Source organism: Falco naumanni, chromosome 7, assembly GCF_017639655.2.
Source record: "Falco naumanni isolate bFalNau1 chromosome 7, bFalNau1.pat, whole genome shotgun sequence".
NCBI lineage: Eukaryota > Metazoa > Chordata > Aves > Falconiformes > Falconidae > Falco > Falco naumanni.
The window spans coordinates 53327034-53351781 of record NC_054060.1 but is presented as its reverse complement, the minus strand read 5'-3'; the positions used below and the strand labels follow the sequence as shown (position 1 = coordinate 53351781).

The window sequence follows — 24748 nt, the reverse complement described above, 5'->3', positions numbered from 1 at the left end:
CATGATGTGCTGCTAGTTGCGTGTTTTCTGAAAGGCTTTAGTGACTCATATTCAGCATTAGATTAAGATTTGCTCTGTGCAATCGTGCCATATTGCACACAAGCTGACAAAGCTCTTGGAACATAAAGCCTTCAAAAGGGTGATGCACAGATGCTCAGTAGCTCTTTAGTTGTCAGACTGGTCTGGCTGGGATTACTTGCTCCACACCAGCACTGTACAGCAGCATCCAGCTTGCTCTGTCCCTGTGCAAGGACTTCTGCATTTGCATGGACCCAATTTGGGTTTAAAAATACAGACAGCCAATTTAATTTGCAAAGTTAATTCACAAGCAAAGCTGAAACCTAATTGTACACCACTAACCCCTCGGATAATCTGAACATACCAGAGAAAGCAAATGCGCTGGCATGATCTTGATAACCAGGGATTCAAAATTGGAAGTAAAATAATTTCAGGAAAAGTCTAAGAGAAGATGAAAGGTAAGTATATAGTGCAAAATATATATTAAGTGCAAAAACTACCTTAGATAAAACAGCAGGGTAAAATCGCAAGACACTGATTTACTCCTTTTGTAGGTACAGAACACTGCCAGATTGAGTGCCATATCCAGATGCATTTGCTTTCATTAAGAAAAAAAAAAAAAAAGAAGTAATTTGCAATATTGACATGTTACCAGCCACTGGCACACAAAAAACTGTCCCACTGGACTGACAAGAAAGTATGCAAAGCAGCTTTTGTCAGTACATGACATTTTCTTTATGCAGATTTTACTGTGCCCCAAGATGGTCTGAAAGGATGCCATTACCAAACAGAAATCAGAAGGATCAGCAGGACAAATGAGCATTAGCCCATCAAGGATGTAAAGCTTTCCAAAAACAACATATCACAGTACTACCTGTCTGACAAGAGCATTTCCTAACTGGGTTATTTGTCTGTTGTGGCAAAGTAACCAGTGACTTCATCATTTTGTAACATTGTGCTGGTTGGACCACTAGTAGGGACCCAATTCTGTGATGATGTGCAGACCAGACACTAGGCCGGGAGAAGTCAGCCCAGGATGTTTGCAGACACAGCTTCCTGCAATGGCTGGTACCAGCAGGAGAAGGCATCTTCTGTGGGACCACTGAAGAAACTGCTGAGAAGGAGACAACATAATGCCAGAGACTTCCCTGAGCTGTGTAGCCTGTGCACTTTTAGATTTATTTTTTTAAAAAAAAAATCTCCCCCTGATAAAAAAGTGGCCAATAGTTCATATCTCAGGAGGAGTATAAATCCATGGCAAGTAGAAAATGATCCATCTTCCAAATAGCCCCCCAGCGGCCATGGTGTTTTTGGCAAGAAGTCCCACATTTTCACAGTGTGACGCAACATCTCCTCTGTTTTGTTCTGAATCTGCCACTTCCTGGTTCTTTTTGATGCATCTTTTGCATTGGAGCAGACAAAAAGAAGTCCTCCTCACTTTGCCACCCATAGTTTTAAAGATGGCTATCATCTGGGTTAAGAGTCCTAATCTATGTAGTCTGCCCTTTGTGGTCATGTTCCATCTCCAAGGGTCTGTAAATTGGATGATCCCTGTTGCTCCTCTTTGCAACCTCTTCAGTTTTACTATATTCTCTCTTGAGCCAAGGAGACCAGAATTGCATACATATTAAAAGGCATTACTATCTCATGTAACAACATAACAATGACTTCCATTTGTTCTCTACTTCCTAATAGTTAATTTTTGTTCTTCAGTGCTTCTGACCAATGTGTTTTTATGGCTCTTAAAATACAATTAGTCTTAAAGTCTCATTCTTAATTGGTAGTACTCAACCTAGGAACAGTAATTATAACAACATTTTAGGAAAATGTTGTCCTTATACACCACATTTTACTTTTATCTGTGTTGAATTTCCTCAACTGTTTTAACTCCCTTCCATTCAATTTTGAGCAATCCATCTGCACTTCTTTGTCCTGGTAAATTAGTATCTATCTTCCTTTAATTTATTTCCCTTTTAAGATAATGGAGATTGCACTAATTACCTCAGCTGAGGATCTGTTTAATACTTTGTGAAAAAGGCCTGGTTTGGTGACTTGATAGCTATGCTATAATATTGATACTTTACCTTTTTATGCCTGATCCTTTACTTGTGGTTTATTGCCAGCTGGATTGCCCGCTGGTGCTGACACCTCTTCAGCTATACTCTTGTTTTAGGATGCTGTTGCATTACTTTGAAAACTGCCAGCTGACCTAATAAATACCACCTGAGGCAAGACCAACCTCATGCATACATGGAGAAGCTGCAGTGAAAAACACTGGGCTTAGTAGTTTCCTATAGATTTCTTGTGTTTGGATGATGTTGCTGGAACAGGCATGTTCATGGTGAAGACTGCTGGTCAACCTCTTGGAATGTGGCTGTGCAGAGCACCGTGCTAGGAGCATGTGTTGTACTCAAGGGAATTAGCTCACAGGAGCATGGAAGTGAGTGAACTGGAGCCAATGCTGATTACAGCCGGTTGTTTCTGGCGTACTATGCCTTTCTGGAAGAACAGCCTGTGGGGCTTTTGTGTCAGCACTAGGTAGCTATTCATCACTAAAGGTATTGAATAATGAAATGCCCTGAGAGCCAGTCTTTCAGGAGAGGAGAGGTAGACATGCAGATGCAATGGTACTTGGACCCATCCAAATATACAGTTAGTTGGCACTGTACATCTGTGACTGACTTTCTGTAATTTACTCCCTACTGTCCAAATCCAATCGATTTGCCCAACATGCTGTGAAAAGCCAGAGAACAGAGCAGAAGACAGGATTTAATATGCTTATGGCAGCCTGCGTTGCTAAGGAGTCATGCTGCTGCCTTCTCCATTAACTGGAGTTTTTCTAAGAGGTGATGGCTAATATTAGATTAAAACAGAACAAAACAAAATAACCCAAAAAAACAGTCCTTTGTTAAGGGGTGGGATAAAGAGCACACACACACAAAGGAGTACAGAGAGAACAGCAGGTGGGCGAATCCAAGTAAGACCCTGCCTCAGCTACACCCAGGCCAGGGCAGGAGCTATCAGCCCATCAAAGGCCCATCACCACAGACCCGGAGGAGCACAGGGGCACAATGGCAGGTGGGAACCCAAGTTAAGGACTTGTAGGGACACTGGGGCTGGGCCCCTTCTAGGGCTGTTGCAGGAGTGCCTCAGCCCCTGCCCAGGTGTGAAACCCATCAATGAGAGGGCTCTCACAGCCACCTTTCAGACTATGGAAAGTTACTGCCTGGAAGTGTGGCACACATTATGGGATGCAGGGAAAAAGCATTTTAGAATTGCACAAGATGTATGGGATGTTTAGGAGAGGAACCAAAAGCGATGAAAGGAATGGTGTAGGGGATTTGGGGAGGAACAGATGCAGGAAAATAGAGGGATAAAGAATAAAAAGGGCTCGTCAAGTGTAAACAGGTACGCTTGTCTGGCCATGCCCTGCACCCTGCCCAATCAGCACAGTCTGTCCTATTAAATGTATTTTCTAGCTTTTCCTGGGTGAGGAAGAGGTAAGACTGTGGGAGGGGGTAGCTACTGAGGGTGGGGGGTGGGCAGTGGGGGAGGCCAGGGCTGTCCCAGACGGCTGCTGGAGACACTGTGAGATCTGCAGGTCACAGGAGAACCATTTGTGCGTGTGCACATGTGTGTGTGCATAGGTGTCTCCAGGGATGAAGTACCAGGAAAAAACAAGGATCCAGGACCATTTGCTGGGTGGACTGCATGTCTAAAGCTAGCTACTGCAGAAACTGCAGAGTGAGTGAGTGTGTGTGTGTGTCTATCTGAGTGAGGGGTCTGTATCAACAACAGGAGTGGGGTTGCAGCCTCATGGGCTCCTACATCCCGGTGCCAGCAGCTGGGGAGACTGGGATCCAGGGACCAGATACTGGACAGACTGAGTGTCTGAACCCAATTGCTGAAAGGCTGCACATTGTATACCTGTCTGTATTTCCTACTCATGGACCTTCATCCTGATTAGCCAGAAAGGAGAACAGGATGAGGCCATTGGTTCTGTCTGTGTGTGAGTGTGTGTTATACCTATTGGGAATACATGTTCAGCCTTACTGTTGGTTGGACCTGGGGGCATGGAGCTGCAGAAGCCTCACTTCTGTCAAGCTACCGGATGCACCCCCACCCCCTTCAAAAGCCACACAAAAGGTGTCTCAAAAAACTAATAGCAACATGTCTTACAACAGCTGTTGCTACCTACAGGGAGATTAAACTGTCAGCACATTAGAGCACGGAGCGTTGCAGAGGTGCCTGAGCTAGCTAGCACTGTCCTTGCCAGAACATGCATATGACACAACAGAGCATCATCTAGTAATGCTGTCTTAGGTGTGAAAATGTTATTATCCTGCACTCCAAGAGTCCTTGTGGCTCTATCTACTGCTTCCTAGGACTGTCTTCATTCAGATTCTCCTTCCTCTGGTATCCACATACTACACTTACTGCACAGTCCAAACAAGGGCTGAGTGTATCCATGTATTTGGGGTACGTAGGCAGGACTTATTGAATCACAGAATCATTTAGGTTGGAAAAGACCTTTAAGATCATCAAGTCCAACTGTTAACCCAGGACTGATGAGTCCACCACTAAACCATGTTCCTAAGCAGCACACCTATGTGGTTTTTTAAATGCTTCCAGGGATGGTGATTCTACCACCTTCCTGGGAAATCTGTTCCAATGCTTGACAACCCTTTCGGTGAAGAAATATTTCCTAATACCCAACCTAAACCTCCCCTGATACAACTTGAGGCCATTTCCTCTTGTCCTATTAACTTGCACTTTCAATGGTTCAGGCAAAAGCTGTGGTCGCTTGACTATGGAGTCAGTCTCCTCCAGCTCAGTCACTCATGGTGGTTTTTGCAATTACATTTCCATTGGCTAGAGAGGGAAAGGCAATTCAGTGTTGAAAAAGGGCTTGTTGTTGTTGGTTTTGCTAGAGCAATGCTATTTATCCTTCTCTGGTCCTGTATATTACACAGCTGAAATCTAGCTGAGAAAGAAAATCACCATTGTTTTCCACATAGTTTAGTATAGTGGAGAAAGCAGAAAGCATTTCTGCTGGACATTGCTGTGTCAGTGCAGGGTATTATCAGGCAGTGCAGAAGGTGTCCTATGGTGGGCCCTACCTAAGCAAGAGAGGCTGTACAAAGAAGATTGCACAATAGTCTTTCAAACTGTCAGACAATGTAATTCTCATTTTGCAGTATTGATTCTGCTTCAACCAACCTGGTGCTCAGTCATGGCCTGAACCCTGTCCAAGCACCAGGCTCAGTTGGAAGCAGCAGTGTTATTACGTAAGGCGAAAAAAAGGAGTTAATATAGTTGGTCGATTATGACATCGCCTGGGTGAGCTACAGGGTTGCTATGGCAAAAGAATGTCTCCAGTCCTACCTTCTGCTACTCCTGACTGAACTCCTGGAACAGAGTCTCAGGATGGACTCCATATCTGGGTCGCATCTTGTCTTGTCTGTGTCTGTGAGCAAACCCTGTTATCACCATCCTGCTCAGCCCATTCACTTTGAATTCTGCAGGACTGGAGGACTATGCCTTGACTGTTCAGGGCAATGCCTCTGCTGAGGTCATCCTTGGCAACCAGCTCATCATCCCTGATGAAGCAGATCAGCAGAACCTTGCTGTTCCCTGGCAGCCTGCACTGCATGGGCAATACCTATGCAAAAATCTCTGATGTTATCATGCCCCTAATGTGTTTGTGTTACAGGTGAATCCATGGTACCTGTTACCCCCATGCCGTGATGCAACCAAGAAATTGAATTGCTGCCAGGACTGGTGAAAGCATTAACCAGGTGATGTATTGTGATGCCAGCACTGATGGGGCTGAGTTCTTCCAAACCACCTGCCTGTTATGACATGCACTCATGTACCGCTTCTTTTCATAACAACACTCCTTAAAGAAACTCAAGCAGGGAAACAATATCATCAAGACCACACCTGATGCTGCTGCTAATCATGTGTTTCTAGTGCTAGGAGATTTCCAGCAGGCTTTACAGAACGGACTAGCACACTCATGTTCTCTCTTTTCTTAGATATACTTCTCTGTGTAAGAAATGGATCAATTGAGGTGAAACAAGGTATGAATGGGAAGTAGAAGTCGAGTACATCTTTTTTTTTTTTTTTTTAACCCAGTGGCAGGGTATTACTATTCTTCTTGGCATTCTGCCACGTACTGAACAGTCATGAACAAATCATTTAACTTTTGAATCTACTTAGGTTAATAGAAATTATCTGTGTAGTAAAGGCTTATGAAATGTAATTAAGTAGCAGCTTGACATTATTTTTTTCCCCTCAATGAGTCAGTATTATGTTACTGATTCTCCAGATTTTGTGTTAAAGTCAGCCTAGTCAGATGCTGGAGAATTTCTGCTTCAGAGGACCTCCTAAGTCCTTCCTTCTTCTTGACTCCTGACAAAAACATATTTGTGGCACCAAGAGGTGCCAAGATAGAAGTCACCATCTAGCACTGAGAACAGCACAAGGGTTTCTACTGTTATTTGCAAAGTATGTTGCTATACTCATGTAAAAATACATCAATTAAAAAAATATTAACAGTAGCAAAAATATGCAATGTTACTTATAAAGAAGAACATACTTAGTATATAATATATATTATATAGTATGATATATAGCTTGTGCAAACTAATGTTTATAGATTTGCAGGCCCTTTTTCCTTAAATAGTAAAAGAGGAGTTAAGAGCTGTGAGAGAGCCCTGCTAAGCTCCTCTTTGTACTTGAGATTGCATGTTTTTAAAAATACGTATTTTGGGGGGAGAGGTTCTGCTCTTTAGTAGTAAAATAAAGCCCGTCAGGAAGGATTAAGTTTGTTTCTTTTCATAATCATCAGAGCTTTTTTAACATAGAAGTCTTCTTATCTCTATTCCCTTCAACTTGTATATTTATTTTTGTTTTGTAGGCAAAATGAATAGCAAGCTTGATTTTAAGAGCATCAGTTCAAGTCAGGCATCTGTTATGGGTGACCTTCAGAGACTTCTTAGACAAGGAGAATATGCTCCTTTTACCTCTGTTCCGATCTTCGAAAGCAAGTTTGTCCAGGTAAAAAGCCATTCAAATGAAAACATTTGGTATGCTCAAGATAAAATTGCTTGCAATTATCACCTTTTTTTTCCCCTCCTTCAGCTCAACAGGTATTCCTCATTCATTTTTTCTTATTATTCTTATTCTCTGTTTACTATAACCATATGGATATGTTTCCCTTCTCCTATGGACTCATTCTCTCATTTAATGCTCATGCTCTAAAGGCAATAGTCCAAAAACCAAGCAACAACAATGCTGCAAATTAGAGAAAGAGGACAGAGTGATTTCATCCTTCCTTGTCAGCCCTTACTCTGTCCTGTAGCAACAGCTAGGACTATTCTAGCAAATTTCTAGTCTGTGCTATCTCATTAAGATTTTTAGCCATCGATGTCAATTCGACCTAGTCTAAATGGCAGTCAGCCTTTCCAAGGCAATCTCCCACCATTTGCAACAGAAGTTGCAAGAAGTATCCTTACAAGCAGTATCACTACCCTGCCTGCCATTTACCCTAAGCACTAGCCAAAGAACCCGCTCAACTCTGGCAACAGTCTACACTCCTACAATCCTGCATTCACAGTGTGTCTAAAATATCTGAATTCTATTTACATGATGTATCTCAACAGTGTTTTTCATAGGGTTTCATTACCTGACTTTGCGATAATTGCAACATCCTTTGGTCTTGCCTTGATTAATTCAATCTTGCATTGTTGATACACACACAGAATGTTAATTAGCTTTGAGTCCCTGTTTTCAAGATACTTTATGATTTATTCCTGCTTTATTTATCAGACCTCATTTACTATCAAGGAGGCAGTTGCTTTAACCAATAAACCCAATAAAACAGCTCCATCACTGAATCATTTACATTAAAATTAAAAAAAACCCACAACCCTTCGATATTTTTTTTCATACAGTCTCTCATACCTGGGAGGAGATTCTACTAGATATCCACAAATTTAATGCACTGTCCTCTCTCAAATTCCTTCTTAGGACACTTTTTCTTTCATGCCTATCAAAACCAAATCTTGACAATGGTACATAACATGTGATTCAATCATACTTATCAACTTATTATCTCCTTGTATTTTCTCATTTTGCTCTTTCCATATCATGTCTAATAAATTACCTGGGATCTTTTTCCATTCTGTGTTTGTACAGCATTTAGCGGGATCCTGATTCATAACCAGGTTTAATTAAAATCATAGTAATACTGACAAAGACAGTGAATCATCAGAACATAGTGCCCCTTCCACTATGCTTACACTAAGAGAAATTCAAGATAATGCTACTCGAGGTTTCTGATCACAGCGATCAGATACCCAGTGATCTGGGTTACACAAAAGCCAGTGATTTCTAGTCCTCCTTTATCCTTATTCAACTTTTCCTTTCTTTTCATCCATACACATTCCTGTTTCATTACATATTCCCCTCTCCCCTCACCAATCCAGTACATAAACTTTAGGGGCCCCCAAGCCAAAACACCATTTGGTAGCATATTCTGTGACATCATATAGCAAATGTTAGTTGTTGATTGGGTTTGAGGTTTTGGGGTTTTTGTTGTTTGTTTTTTTTCTTGTTCAGATTAACCAAAGAGGGGAACCAATTTCTGTGCACAAGCGAGCCAGCTGTGTGACCATCGGCATCTGTGCTGCCAATCCCAGTTCACCAATGCCCAGTGCAATGCTAGTAGCATCCGAGGTGCCCATGTCCCCACAGGAAAGTATAGCAAGCTTCTGGAAACTCTCAGAGCAGCCATCCCACATGGAACAGCTCATACTTACCAGGTGAGTTAGCACCGAGAAGGGTTAAATATTTCTTTGAAGAGTAAATAAGAAATATGCATGTATTTCCCATTTCCATACAATGTTTTCTTTCTTTTAAGGGTCAGTTTATAAACAGACCGCATATTTGCACTCTTTGTCCCAGAGCTAACACTGTAAAGTTAGGAGAAACACTTAAGTTCAAGTACACACCTTTAGGTCCCAATCCAGTCGTCATTTCAGGCCAATGCTACCCACACATAGATAGATGATGACTGTGAATACTTAATACACCTTTTTCTAAATAAATCAGATGCTGAAAGCTGGTAGGAAGATAGGAGTACAGAATTGTCAGGGAATAAGGCAGTGGAGCAAAGGCATTGTACGGAAGTCTCCCTTCTGTGCACTGCTGCCCAGCATTTCTTCCACAATCAGCTAGAGGCACTCAGAAGAAAAGTGTCCAAATCCACTTAGTAGCTTCTTCCTATTCTAGTTTCTCACTTCTAGTCTTATTCTATCTTTAGGTCTGACAAGCATAATATCTTCTTTGAGAGGTATCTCCACTTGCACTTAATGATGAGTTTCCCTTTTTTTATAGGCTCTTGCCCTTGAAGTTTGTGGAACTCTCTGTCCACAGCACAGATAAGCACCACCTCATGTTAAAATTAGTAAATGGCCGTTCCTATTATTTAGAGCTCTGTGCCCCACCAGACCAGCAACGACACCTATTCCACCTGTGGCTGCAGCTCATCTCTCTCCTGAAATCCCCAGGAAACACCGGCAATACCAAAGTCAGTGTAAAATGCAAGGAAATTTGCATGTGTCACAAGAAAGCTCCCAGCGCAAACAACCCATCAGAAAATGTGAGTCTTTAGAAAACAGGTATCAAAATTTCAAGCTGACCAATCAGAAAGTATCACTTGTTTCAATATTCTTTACTATCTCTGTAGTCAAAGTTTTTGCGTGCTTTGAGGGAGCTACAGTTCTGTTTATCAAAATGGCTGTCTTGTAAACTCCCTACAGAATTTCAGGGCAATGGGAATGAGGATGCTAGGTGCATCATAGCTCTGATAAATTTTTGTGAATCAGTAAATAGCATACTACTTACTGTTTGGTGTTTAGTTTTCCCTCACAGTTGGTAGTATGTTCTTCAATGGGCCTTTCTGATGGAATTCCACAACCCACTGAAAAAAAGCAGAGAGGGAAAAACATGGCACAGCTGACACCCAGGCAGGGACTGACAACTAACAAGCAAAAGAGGGGAACATCATTTGACCCATTCAAAGGACAGAAAGTTCTTCAGGGAAATGCTACAGCAGGCAGCCAGACAGGCAGATGGCAGCTGCTCATGGTAGCTGAGAGAAACAAAGAGAACAGGAGGCTCAGCAAAAATGCTTCAGGAGGTTCTAAAGAGAATATAACATACAGAAATTTCACTAAAGCACAGAAGAGGCTTGCTACCTTGGAGTCACACTTTAGAAGGAACTTGGATGGTTAATGATGCTGGTCAACATTATCTAAAGCTATTTCCCCTAAGTTCCAATTAAACATTTTGTCAGCCCAGGCATTGATGGATCTTTCATTCACATTCAAGCCAACTCAGCTCTCAGCCATGCAGAGGCACATCCACCGGGAGAAGAAGAAAACACAGTCACATGGCCAGTGCTCAGTGCTCCATGTACTTCTCTCTGCACTCAGGAGCTCCCATCTTCTACCTGGCCATGGGTAGCAGAGAGAAGGAACAACTCTGCGTACATATAACAGAAAATTTACAAGGAAGCTATAAAAATATAATCTTGGAGAGAGGAGAGAACTGTGAGAGATTATTCTTTCAAGAAAAGGCACTGATGAGGTAAAGGGATGACTGAAGAAAATATAGGGGGAAAACTAGCATATTCAGATTAGATTTGCAGAAAGCATTGGACTTGGATTTGGCTGAAAAATCTGCACAGCTACATTCCACAACCATATTGGTTAAGTCAGGAATGCATAGATTTTGAGAAAGTAAACATAGGATTTATAAAATTTCTTAATTGATATTTTTCTGTTCAACTATCCTTACATAGCCACCTTTCTTCTGGTTTTTTTGCTTTCTCTCTTATCTGGTATCAAAGACTTGATCCTTGTACCAACTTCTAGACATAAACTGGCCTGACATGAATGTACATGCTGCACGTACAGCAGATGTTACTAGTGATTCAGTATACTGAAATACTGATCCAGACCTAGACTCTCTATTTTTCTTTGCAGAATAGGCCTCTTAGTTTTCCAGTCACACGTTCATCCATGTTTCAATACCTTGAGATGTTGGCTGTAACTCACTATTGGCTTCTCTTTTCTATTGACAGTCTTAAAGTTTGAATTTTCCTTTGCATTATTACACCCTCCCTGTTCTCTTCCTGTTTAGATAGAAAGCTCTCTGCCCATGAAAGACTTATAGGTATTCCTCCTTCAGCTACTTAAAAGCAGGAGGCTTAGAAAGATTTTAGTCAGGATCGATCTCAAAACCTGGACAGAAGGAAGATCTTATCTCAACTTCCAAATATGAGCAAAAAAAGGAGAATAACCTGGAGATAAAGGAGTCCTGGACATGAATCAGAAGCAGAGAACCTGGAGGCAAAGCTACAAACAGCTCTCAGAGGTTAAGATTTGGGACCTGTTACCCCTTGATGGACTGCATAGTCACCTCTAGCCAAAGCTGTAGGACAATAATCACCAACAAACTGATAATGTAGTCTCTCTTCTAGATAATACATCACATTTCCTATCGATGGTCTGGCTTTATAGTAGAATATTCAGTATATAGGGGACTACTATATAGGAAATTATCACTAAATTCAAGCTGTGCAGAGCACTTTGTCAGTTGCTACTGTATCTGTTAATCTTCCCTTTTTTCTTCAAGAGGGATGACCCACAAGATGTGCCTAACCCCAAAACAGAGAAAGAAGTTGTTACTAAACAAGCCTCCACCAACCAAGTTCCCATCTCAGGTACAGTGGGTTCCACAGAAGAGAGTGGAAGAAAAGGAGGAGTCTTCCACAGCTCCCTGAAACCAACCAGGCAAGAAACCACCACGCAGTCAAAGAATATAGATCCTCTGGATACACAGAAGAGCAAAAGCAAAGCAAAGAGGAAAACTAGGTAGGCATGTTTGGAAAACAAATTTAATATACTTAGTTTCTGCTGCTGTAAAATGTGTCATGGTTTTGTCCTCAGAAAATCTATTATTGCAACACCTTTTCAGGGTTACTGTGGTTTTCCTAATGCTTTAATGTATTAGGAAACTGAAGAATACAGGGTGGGATTTCCAAGTATCGACACTTTGGTTTCTCAGATGTTCAGGGGCTTTTGAAAGGTCATTCCCCCTGCCCACCCTCCCATCTCCTAGGTTCACAAAGATGGGCAATCAAGCAAAAGTGCGTGAATGTTCAGTGACTTAAATGCTAGTGGTCTCCATGAATGCTGAAGTATCTGCATACAGGCAGCTTTGATTTAGACAACCAGTGTATGAGGGAATCATATAGCATGGGGCAGATTCAGTGTTTCTTTTCTGCCCAAAATCAGCAACATGTCCTGGCACCAGAAATCTGTCTTTTCTGTATCTTCTTCACTGCCATATCCATCCTGGCTCGTGCAGAAAAGGAGCAGATTTTTTGTCAGTGGTGTTGCGCAAACCGTGCAAGCAAAAGTTAGATGGGCAAAGGAAATGAAAACTCTGTCACTTACATGAGCATCTGCATGACAACAGAGAACAAGACTTCAACACAATCATTTCTCAAGCTACATCTAGGCATTAAGTGATGTGTTCAGATGTGTCATGTATAAGCGCAGTTTATAACATTCAAATCTCTGTGTGTTAGTGGGCCTGTGCTTCAAAACAAGGCTTACTACATCATTTAGCAATATATGTTTCTACTGCAGACAGAGATTAAAATAGCACCTATTTAATACTGAACCTGGTACATAATGATATTACTAGGGTAAGACTTCTTCCTGAGTTTTTTGGAAATAACATAATGTTTTCTTACTGAACTACTTTTTTCCTTAGGACAAATACAACAAAGCAAAAGAGTGGACAAAAATTAGAGTCTTCAGGTATGACAGTTTTTCTAATATTTACTCACTTCCACATTGCTATTAGTGCATATAGTGCCAAACATCTAAATTACATTTCACTGGGGCTTAGTCCTACAATATTGTATTTCTTGTGATTTTATTGTGAAAACTGTAATAATAGAGAAGTAGTGAAGCAATCATAAATGTTTCATATATTTTCCTATTACACATACAACCATAATATCATTCAGAAAGAAAAGACTGCCTTGACAAAACCATTTCAACTTGTTGCATTGAGGGAAGGGGACCTGCTTATTTATTTCAATCACTTCCCCTCTAGAGTTTTGTCCTTGTTTTCTATTCTATATAAACAATTACTTTTAGATATTAATTTTGTAGTAATATATTTGCAGCATATTTTCCCTAGGGAACTAAAATTAGCTGGTTGTATTGCCCATTGTTTTCTTTCTGTTACTTTCTTAGTCCCTCTCTCTGTGTCTGTTTCTTTTTCCCAGTCACTCACGGCTTTTCAGCTTTCCCTCTGATCAGCTTTTCTGGTCATTTTCTCTAGCTCTAGTTTGTTCTTTCCCTCTCTTTCCATGTTCTTTCAACTCTGCTCTGTGTGTCTTCCTATTTTTAAATAATACCTTCCTCCAAAGACGCATTCTTCCTCCTGTGCAGTTGTGTCTTCTCTCTTTTCCTTCATTTTCTGTCACACTTCTCCCAGTTTGCATTCTACCATCAATTCCCAAATTTGCCATATTGAGGCAAAGGCAGCATGTGTTCTTCCTGGGTTTACTTAGACCTTCAGACTCTGTTGTATTCTCAGCTTGCTGATCAGCTTTCAGTAGAGAATAGAAATGATCTTCACGTATCCCCAGGCAGCTAGGAAGCATAACAATATCATGTGGACTGATACTAGCTATGCACAGACTTTTCACACCTCTCACATGTTCTGTAAGGACTAAAGATTATTTCTGCTGTGAGATGAGTAGGTAAGACAGCTTGTAGGATTGACTGAAGGAGAACAGGACAGGAGAGACTGGGAAAAGGCCAGTTTGGAATACAGAGCATGAATTCTAGTAAACTCCCCACGAAGGCAAATCAATTCCCTCTGGTCAACCTTTCTTCCTTTGTGGTACTTGGTGTATATTTATCTTCTCTGTCCTTTTCTCTCTTTTGATTGCTTGTGCTTCTTTTTCTTTTTCATTCTTTACTTTAGCATGCTGTTTTCCTCATGCTCATGTTTCTTTTCAGGAAATAGAAAGAGTGGCAGTAAGTCAAGTAGGCTGCTTCAAGTAATATCCCAGGTGATTAACCAGTAAGAAAAAATAAAAGAAAATCAAGCAAAGCATCCTGGACATCAGATGCAGATGAAACAAGGAAAAGATGTACACAATGAAGAAAAAACTCCCCTGCAGACCTCAATTCCATTCACAACCTCTTACTATCTGTATTAGCCTGCAACTAGCAACAAATAAATTTTGGTCCTTGGCAGTGGAATCTACATTTTTCAGTGAATTAGACCATTTTTTCAGGGAGAAGATTTGCAGTTTGCAGCAGAAGGCAAAGAAATAGACACTTGAATTAACTTCATAATACCTGACTACGGCTTACACTTTTACATAGGGTCAGGAAAGCTTCTGGTGCAAGCAACTTTCAGAACATTGCAGGGGTACAAGTGACAGAGAACAACACCATGTAGTGGGTACAAAATCATACTAACACAGGTTTTATTTCTGCCAGTGAACTTCTAGATGAATGTGGGAAAAACACTTTCCCTACTTGTTCCTCGGCTTCTTAATTTGTAGAATGAGGATAGCCAGACCTCTTGAAAATCACCTTGCCACCTACTAATGAGAACTATTGTATAAGGACTTGGTATTGTTGCTACTGTTGTTATTATCTAGACACTATAAACATTGCTATCCTATTGGAATACTGAGCAGTATTTTTGACAGAACATACTCGCTGCACTACAAAGCATTTCACATTAAACAAACTAAACATCTGCTGCTCTCGCTTCCTGTCACAGGGAGATTTCTGTGTAGCTTACAGCATGTGCAGTATTTTACTGAAGTTTTGAAACTTCAGTTCTGCACAGGGATAGCTAAGCATGGGAGGTGCAAGACTAAGTATGCTTTCCTCCAAATGAGCACAGAGGACATACATAATTCACAGCTTCCAAGGAGACAAGTGCCAATCTAAAGTTCCTTGAGAATATAAATTAACTCAATGCTCTTTGAGGGCAGCCCATGTATAATCAGATTCCAGTCTAGGATGCTATTAAGAAACAAGTGGTGATAAGTTCAAATTCTGGATATCACCCAAAATATGAACGAGTGAAATACCATTCGGTATAATTGGAAATTCCAATGTTAATTTCCATGGTGAAAAGAACTGATGAGATTCTGTTTATCAAAAGAGCAAAGTAGCAATCACTGGCAAGGAAGAAACTTTTAGGCAATCCCTAAGAAAATGGTTATACAGTATATTTTCTGCTTAAGAGACAGTAAGTACTTGAATGATACAAGATTTATGAAGCGCTGTTGTCCATTACAAGAACAGATGTAAAAATACCGCAAAAATAAGGATCAGTAACAGTATCTTCGTTATCATCTATACACAGACTGGCTGCAGATGCTTGCCACCAGTAACTTCACACCAAACATACACTAGAAGTGAAGAAGATGAAATTAAAATTGTAGAACACTGGAAAATCAATGATACAGATTTTGAATATTCTTAAATAGAGTATACTGCATTCAAAAGCTGTTCGTATTCATCAGAAACAACCATGCTGCTAGCACAGAGGTAATAACTATGACTGATCTGATACCAAGATATGCTGCATATACTAGGTAACATAGAATGGAATGTAATAAATAAAAAATTTAATTAGGAATAAATAAGATCATAAGCTAAATACCATGTCCGGAGAAGCATTGCACTCTACCTATGATGATAAAAGAGAAATTTAGTTTGCATCCAAACAACCTGCCAATGCATAAGGCCATCAGAAATAAGTCCTAAGGAAGAAGTTAAATCCATCAAAACAAAGGGATCAGATGTCCAAGCACATTTTGAGAAGAGTGGTTTTCAGATGAGAAACAATGTTAATGAAAAACACTTTTTAATTCTCAGAGCTGAATTGTTAAATAAATGTATGTGTCCCAAGTACATGCATTTATCATAACAAAAGACAAGCTGATGAGCCAGGATGGAAGAATTAACAAAATACTTCCATAAAGACTTACTTATGCTGCAGTAAGGGGGAGAAAGGTGCCCCCTAAGCTCAGGACATTTGTTCTGGAGTCATTAATGTGGCTATGCAACACTAGAATAATTAAAAGTCTTGAGTGTGAACACATAGATAGAGTCCTTTATGTGCAGAAACCAGGATCAGTGTGCAAATATATGCTGCTGCCAATAATAGCTACTATTACACGAATAGTACCCTAACCTGTGGCCACATTGACAGACCTTGAAGAGACAGGGTGTGACAAAGGACTGCTGCACCATGCAAATGGAACTACTATTCAGCCTCAGTTTACTGGAATCCAACCTAAAATGCTCTCAGTAAACGCTGCAAAGAATAAGCAACTTCAGAGTATTGTGTTTCCCAGACTACAACACTGGGAAGAAGGGTGAATTGCCTGCATTGCAAATGCAGTAAAAAATACCTCTTAATTACTGTGCCTGGAGCAAAGAAAAGTAACTCAGCATGGATGCTTGCTGGGTTACATACCAAAACAGTCTTATACTGAGCTGATTCAGTAGACTGGTATGCAGTGTTGGCTCAATGAGCCAATACAGTCTATCAGCTCCTCTGAAAGAAAAATTACTGCTGGAAGAAGGACAGTCACTGAAGATCCTGCAAGCAGTAGAGTTACCAAGCATGTGTTTGACTACACTTTTCAGAAATATTGCAAAATAGAGCAGTATTCATGCAATATATCCCAAAACAGGTTTTGCAACTTTCTGTCAAGGTGCAGATTCATAAGAACAGTATAGAATTGGCACTGCAGTTTATAGGTTTAATCAAGGGTAATGAAGACCATTCATACAGCTCCACATAGCTATGTGGAAATGATTATTCTGTTAGTATCACACCTTTTTTATTCCTTGAAGATGATTGTGTAGCTGCTATTGCTTTCTTAGGAAAGGTAATTAAGTATACCAGCTTTGCTTAATGGCAACATATGACAAGTGTATTTTGGTGCTATCCTTTATAATTCATTTTCAAAAATCAAGCAGCTATGCCTCTGTTGCTCAAGAGGTGGTAATGGAAATCTATTGGCATCTTATGTCTGTAAAGAAGACATTATGTTGGGATCAGCATGGACTTCTACAAAGGGACTGGATGCCGTACCTGAATTTCCTCTGTGCCATGGCACTCCAGATTTATGCATGTGATGAAAGGACATATGAAGGATTTTTCTGAACTTGTTTCTGAAAGATAAAAAAAAACAAAGTTGGTCTCTTAATTTCAGAATATTTCAAATAAAACTTAGGCAGTTATGGATTCAAATAACACATATTTTAAACTTTGCTTTAAATGCTGGGGAAAAACAGACATGCTGGCTGGCAGTTAACTGTCCCAGATGTTGTTTACGATTTCTTGAAAGCAAGATCAAAAACCAGGGCAATACTCAAACAAAAGTTCTAAAAAGAGTAATTTTGAAAGTGATTCTGTCTCATGTCATATTCAGACATCCACGCTGTTAAAACTACAGTACAGAATGGCCACAAATTCTTATGTGTCAGTAATTAAAGTATAACAGGTCTGAACAAACTGAAAACCTACACCAAACAAAACTGATAAATAAAGCATAGTATGCAAGATTATTTCAGTGAAGATTAAAAAATGGGAACAAGAAGGAGAACTGTGATGTTGTTTATGTATGTCTTACAGTATCTTACAGCTGTCTTACTGTACATCTAGTTTGCTTTCAGAAGAAAGATTTATTGTATTTCAGGTTTATAGAACATGTGAACAATACACTGTAGTGTCATACTTTTGACTGATAAATACATAAAGCTTAAGCTTTACATTGCAGCATTATCAGATAGGAGGGACTTGTCATTAACATAATTACCACTACTAAGCTGCCTTTCAGGAAAGAGATCACACCTGGGGCAAATCTAAGAACCGCAAATGTCTTATTTGAATAGGATTCACCACGGAAGTATTTTCCTTAGGTGGTATCAACTGTTGAAACTTTTGTTGGTTCTTTCTGTTGGTTCCTCCCCTGTTTTCTCACAAATCTGTGAGTTCTCTCATAGATTTTTATTTCTTTACAAATACATTTATGTACATCTATGAGTATAAGAAAAGAAGTTCCACAGAGTAAAAAGAGTAGAAAAGAGGCTTTTGCCTTCTATTCACAGTCTAAAACAAAGTAATCAAACTGTCAGGTAAACCCAGTAAAAAGCATGCGTAAGCTGACAGTAAAGCAGGTTAGCACTAAAATCCAAACAAAATCCTGTCTTGACTGTGAACTTTAGGCTAATACATCCAGCCTGCAAAGGGCAAATCAGGGAAGGACAGTGTGTGTTGTGATACAAATTAATAATTGTTATAAATAGCAAAGCAGGATTTTGTTTTCCAGATGACTTAAATAGGTACTTTAGGTCCTTACAGATTTATTCAAGAACAAACCAAAGATGGAGAGTTGTGCAGAGGAAGGCACACAGGTGAATGGCAACTATCAAAAACCAGACAAGCAGCAACAAACAGATACAAAGACACAGATAAGGTAATCAGTAATTTGAGCACAACTTAATAGGGGAAAGGAAAACAGTGGCAAGAAAGATTATTTTTATTACCCATTATTATTCTGGATTAAAAAGTGCCCCAAACTGTTACATTAACAGCCTCACTTCCAGCTTTAATTTTGGGCACCCATCTTCTGGGAATGATTCCTATTTCTGGGCTTAAGACTCTTCATTGAGAGATGAGTAGTACTGCCGAACTTGAGACCTCTCTGCTGGAGATTAACCTCTTTCTACAGCTGAACTTCTGTTGTGTTTACAGCCCTATTTGTAAATACTGCGACCTGACTTGGAGTTGTGCAATTTCAGATCTGAAGGATTAAGGAGTGGCAGAGGACACTAGAAACCAGAGAGGAAGATATTTCAACCACCCTGATGAACACGAATGCAAAATGTAATTATTGGGTAGAAAGTAAGGAAGATAAGTTCTAGATGCTATCAAGGAGAAAAACATGACCATATTAGAATCCTTGGTATTTGTTGTCCTACTTAAAGAAAGGCTGAAATTAAATTAGGTTGCTGTATTAATTTCAAAATTCAGGGTTTCTGTTGCTGGGTTGTGGAGAACAAGAGATTGCTGGTTTGTTTTCCTCGCTTAATGCACAATTTGACCAATTTAGTTTCTGGACTTTTGTATTTTGCACTCTTCTTTGAAACACTAGATACCGAACACAGCTAGCCCTACAGGTGGACTGGTGCTGCTGTTACATTCTTTCAGATGGCTGGTGCATGTGCCTTTCTTAGAGTTAAAACAATCACCGGATTTGTAGTCAGGAGGCAACAGATTGCTATAAATCAAACTGGAAAGACCACTGTGAGCTATTGTCATTTCCCCTGCAGCAAGAGAGAACATACAGGCAAAGTCTGAGCAGGAAGGACCTCACTTTCACTCATATTCAGTTAAAGGTGACATTTAAATGTGATTATCCAAGATCTAAGCTATCAATATCTAAAGGCCAAAGAAAAAATCCCTGTGAAGTTCTCGGAGACTGAAGGAAAGAGTCTATTTAAATAGATGCCAGACATGAAAGTAGAGAGATAAAAAGAAGAGAATAAAATTCCTCAAAAACTTTCAAGAATAAAAGATCAAGAAGGAAAGTGTAATCAAGATAAAAAACAACAAAAAAAAAACCAAAACCCCAAACCCAGCAGAAAGGTCAAGAAAGAAGATAGAATACAGAGTCTGACATCAGGCAGGCAAGAATTCTTTAGGGATTGCATGAAAAAATATTTTGGCAAATAAGGAGGGATGACAGCAGCTTGGAAGGGATCCAGGATGAAGTTGGAAGAGAAAGTACATCTGTTGTAGAATAGATATTCAGTGTCTTTAGAGATAAAGAGAAGAGTAATGGGGCAGGCAGATGGGGATTACTTCTCCTCCAGCCTTCACTGACAAGCACTGTGGCCACTGTGGCTTTTCTGACAGACCATTCCTTTTTGCATCAGTCTGTAGAACCACTCAAGCATAAATTCAGTTAAACAGTGACATAAAAAGGAATTTCTACCTAACCCTTCTATGATTTTTCATTCCTCCTCCAGAGGGCAATAGTTTCAAAGAAAACATTTTATCCTGTATTAGGCTGATGCCTCAGATTGAGTCAGATATTATTTTTTTTCCATTGATTACAATCAGCCATATTTACATGGTCAAAAGTTATATATGCACCTTGCTGGAAAACACTGACACTAATTCATGTCAAATTCAATTCACCAAAGATGAACATTTTCTTTGTTAAAAAAAATTTGTTTGTAGAATGAATTCATTAACCTTATAAGGAAAGTTCTTCAATAATAAATTGTTGCCTAAATACCTTGGTTCTGTAGCTGGAAGCATGCTTTACTGTTCCTGTAATTCCTGATAGCAAAAATCATAGAAAAATCATGTCTAAAATCTAAATGTTCTAAGATCCAAGATCACAAAAGGTATCACTTGGATATTTCTTTTCAGTTCCTTTCTGCTTAAGGATAATAATTGTAAACTTTGAACAAGAGATGGAACAGCAAAGTTTATAGTACTTTGGTAAGTAATTTTCTCACTTCCTTTAAGAGTAGATACTCAGGAAAGATTAATCAGCTAAGACAAAACAAAGGAAGACTAAAAGCTTTGATCTACTCAATCACCTTTCCAATGTCCTTCTTCATCCTCCTATTCACCTTCTTTCTATGTATCTATTCTTTTTAACAGGCATGTTTTGCTAAATTAAAGCCAAAATATTGATTTTGTACCAGTAATTTTTGTTCTCAGTATACCACCAAACAGCACCCACAAGGCAAAATGAACCATCAGATCTGTCCATTTAAATTGCTAACACAGTGATTTTAAAAAGAAAGGTTATCTGGGTCTTTACAAATAATGCTGCTGATCCTGTGCTCTATTGTGAAATGTTTTTGGATATGACAACTTCTCAGCCTGACAGAGTATTTTAATCTGTTGGATAGAATTAGCCAAGCATGCCTCATTCAAGCATCTTATGAATGGATTTGCCAGCTGGGCAAGGGCTAATATTAGTGTTTGTGAAAGCCAGAGGGAGGAGATTGGTTACCAAAGAAACAAACAGATCTTTGGAAAGATATATCCAGGAGATATCCCAAGTTCAGTCTTAACCTGGTCTGTAATGCCTTCTGGCAAAAAAGTAAAACTTCAGCTACAGATGTAAGAAAGTAAAAGAGGGCAACATAAACTTTAGAACTGATGTGTATCCTTCTCTGCTCTACCACAAATTGCACAACATACCGAAGATAATTCCCTTATCCTGGTTTAAAAGCTCACTACTGGGCAATGTACAAACTGGAAGCAATGAGATTTTCTGAGAGGAAAGAGGAAATGCTGTCAGTTGAGGGAAACCGTAATCAGAATTTCTGGCTTTTTTTGTCTGATCATCCCAACCTTGGATGTAGAAAAGACAGTAAATTAGCAATCAGTTTGGATGCAGATGACAACGGTGAACAACTGATGAACCTAGCTACTTTTTGCAGCCATTATATCTTCTAGGCAAGTATCATCGTTTGGAAAAGCCCTTTCTTGTTCTCAGGTCCTTTGCCAAAGCGGTTTGTAAAAAAAGATTCACATGAAATTTCACCATTTTCATATGGAGGTGAAAAGAACCGAGTTTCATGCTGCTCAGACACAAATTACCGGTGTCATGTTTTCCCTCCATTTTTATTTCCTAAGTACATAACTCTGCAGTCCACCAACATTTGTATTTCTTGCAGTGCTGCAGTTTTGCTCACTTGACACCAAGACCCTTTTTACTGGTCAGAACACAAATAGCTGGTTAAATGCAGTTATAAGGCATTGCTGCCCTGAAACGAGCAAACCAAAAGACATCCCAGGGAGTCCGAGCCACAATGTGAGAAGGCAAAATGCTTTCAGAGTTTCCTCTGCAGGTAGATGGGCAGGCCACACCTTAGCATCAGGTAAGCTGGCCTTTTCACAGGGTAAGAAAAGAAAACAATGGGATCTGGTTTTGGGACTTAGGAAATTGGACTGTGTGTCTGTCTTTAGAACAGATCTAAAGAAAACATGGTGTAGGGTAAAATTATAGGAAGTTGAAAGTCTGCGTCTGGATTTTACTATGGAGAAGGATACAGCGTTAAATGGCACAGATTTATAAATGGTTAAACTGAAGCAAGGAGAGATGGAGTGAACAGGTATCTCTTTAGTACTTTTAAGTGATCTAAGAAAGCTTTTTTTCTGGTCTTGTTACATGGAATATTTCTTCTAATGTCTCAGGCGATGATCTTGGCAGACTAGCCTGAAAAACCAGGGGTGGGAATGCAGCTTTCAGCTCAAACTAAACTGCAGTTCTGAATATGTTTCCCCTGGTCCTGTAAAACACAGCTATAAGCAGCCTGGTAGAATTACCTTTAACATCCCATTTTCCTTCATTCTCCCAGACACTGTGTTCTGGGCCCCTTCCGGCCCTCAGCCTCCCTCAGGTCTTCCAGAGGTGGCCTGGGCTATCAGGGAGGTGGGAGTAGGCATTTTTTCTTCCCACAACAGGACCCGGCCTGGCTGGGACATGCAAGCTTGGGCTGCAGCTTCAGCAGCAGTGCAAGGAGAACGGGGGGACGACGAGGAGGGTGGAGGAGACAGGGGCTGCAGCGGCATGGCTGGCACAGGGCACAGGCCAGCTGCAGCAGGCACAGCCGGCAGGAGGCGGCAGCCGGAGGGGAGAGAGAGGAGGAAGGTGCAGGCCACAGCCCTGGCGAGCCAGCCAGCTCCCTTCAGGGCACAGCGGCTCCTGTGGCGGTGCCTCCCCGGGACTGAGAGCGCCGTGGTGGAGAGATAGGACATGGCTGCGGGAGCGTGGAGACGCGGAAGCTGTCCATGCCCTCCGCAGCCCCTCAAGGGCCCTAGAGGACAGCCCTTCCCGCCACCCGCCAGCCGTTTGGCGCCCGCTGGGGGCACCGCGCCCCCGCCCGACAGAGGGCGCCCGCCCAGCCCCGCCCCGCTCCCCTCCCCCTCGGGCGGCCGGCGCGGCCCCGGCGGCGGCTGTGGGGCGGCTCCGCGCCTGCGCGGCTCGGCGGGGCGGGACTGGCGGCCGGCGCCGGGCGCGGCCAGGGGGGGCAGGGCTGGGCTGGGCCGGGCCGGGCTTGGCGGCGGCTGCGCAGCTCTGCGGGGGCTGTAGGCGGGTGGCTCCGCGGGCAGGGTGGCGAGGCGCCGCGGGGTGTGCGCGACCCTGACTTGCAGTCGGCGGCCGGGCCGGAGCGTGGCGGCGGCGGCGGCGAAGGAAGGACGGTGAGCGCGGTCCCCGTTCTCGCGCCCGGCGTGAGAGCAACAGGTCCCGCCGCGGAGCCGCCAGCCTCGGCTCGGCTCGCCGGGGAGCCTCCCCCGCGGCCGCAGCGCCTGCACAGGCCTGGGGGTCCGGCCGGGCCGGGGCCGGGCGCGGCGGCGGGGCCGAGCCAGGCTGAGCGGCTCTCGGGGGACGCCGTCGGTGCCCGCGTCCCGCCGGGCGACGGTCCGGGCTGTGGCGCGGCCGGGAGGGGCGGCTCCGGCAGCGGCGGCGGCTACAGGTGCCTGCGCCGCGGGGCGCCCGGAGCCGCTGCCGGGAGCGTGGCGGGCGGGGGGCGGCCGGCCGGCCCTGAGGGCCGCTCCTGCGGCTCCGCTCCCTCGGGGCGCCTCGGGGCAGGCGCCGCGGGCTTAGGCCCGCCGGTTGTAAGAAAACCGTCCCGTGTTCGGCCGTGCGCTTCCTCCGCCTGTTCGGGGCGGGGGTGCTGCGTTTGGGCGAGGGGAGAAACTTGCGGTGTCCCCCCGGGTGCTGCTGATCTTCTGGCAGTTCCGTTTGGAAACGGTGGCTGGGTGAAGGGGGCGCTTCGTACGGGTTTGTGAAGCTTTGCAGGGTCAAGTTGGCGGAATATGAGTAACTTCTAGTGTATTTTGCGGTCGGCAGCAGGTAACGCGCGTACCGGCCTTGGAGCGCCCGGTTCCCGCGGAGCGCTGGCAGTGGCGGCGCGGGCGCCCCCCGGACTGAGGCCGCGCTGCGGCGGGCGCTGCCCCGCCGGCAACAAAGACCGCGGGGACCGCCAGCTTGCTGGGACAGGCTGCACAAGAAAATTAAATTAACCCGCCTTCGACCTTCTTGGAAATCATTTTAAAAAAATTGCCTAAAATAATCGTGTTCTAACTTAGATGTCTCGCGTGGGACAGATCCCTGAAAAAGAACTTAATGCGGAATACTAAAAGCAGTAAGTATCAACTAGTGCTGTGAGGACTTTTTCTTTTAAAAGGGAACGCTTAAAGCCTCTGTAATGGAATTATTTGGGCATAAACCACCTCCGTAGTTCACTGAGCAGAACAAAATACTTGAAGTCTAGGTAAGTGATGATACATCAGTGACTGCAGTCAAACTTCTGAGGGGTGACTGGTGGTGGTCTTACCTAAGTGTCTGCTGCCTCAGTGCACAGTTTCCTATGTCTTAAAGGGATCTCTCTATCTTTTTGGAGCACTGAGGTGTTTTCCCTCAATTTTTTTTCAAAAATAGGATATCTGTGTGTGGATGGTCCTTAATTAGGCGTCTGAGCCTGCAGTGTTTTGGTTTTAGTCGGTCCTCTGAATTTTCACATGCAAAACATCTTTTTTCTTATAATCATCT

At 42.1% G+C, this 24748-nt stretch overlaps 2 protein-coding genes across 4 annotated transcripts in view; both read left to right on the top strand.

The window, feature by feature from the left end:
* Positions 1-469: 469 nt before the first annotated feature.
* FAM71D (family with sequence similarity 71 member D) lies at positions 470-11967 on the top strand. Its single transcript, XM_040600372.1, has 5 exons — positions 470-476; positions 6941-7080; positions 8644-8846; positions 9421-9685; positions 11725-11967. Exons 1-5 carry the CDS (start codon positions 470-472, stop codon positions 11965-11967), a joined length of 858 nt encoding a protein of 285 aa, XP_040456306.1.
* Positions 11968-23256: 11289 nt separating this feature from the next.
* Positions 23257-24748, top strand: part of PALS1 (protein associated with LIN7 1, MAGUK family member) — a 59638-nt gene continuing 58146 nt past the window's right edge. For 2 of the 3 annotated variants that reach the window (XM_040600786.1, XM_040600790.1), the window contains exons 1-2: positions 23257-23394; positions 24286-24341. The gene's annotated coding sequence lies outside the window, so the exon portion shown is untranslated. The remainder of the gene's footprint in view (positions 23395-24285; positions 24342-24748) is intronic. The other variant, XM_040600784.1, reaches the window with a different exon arrangement.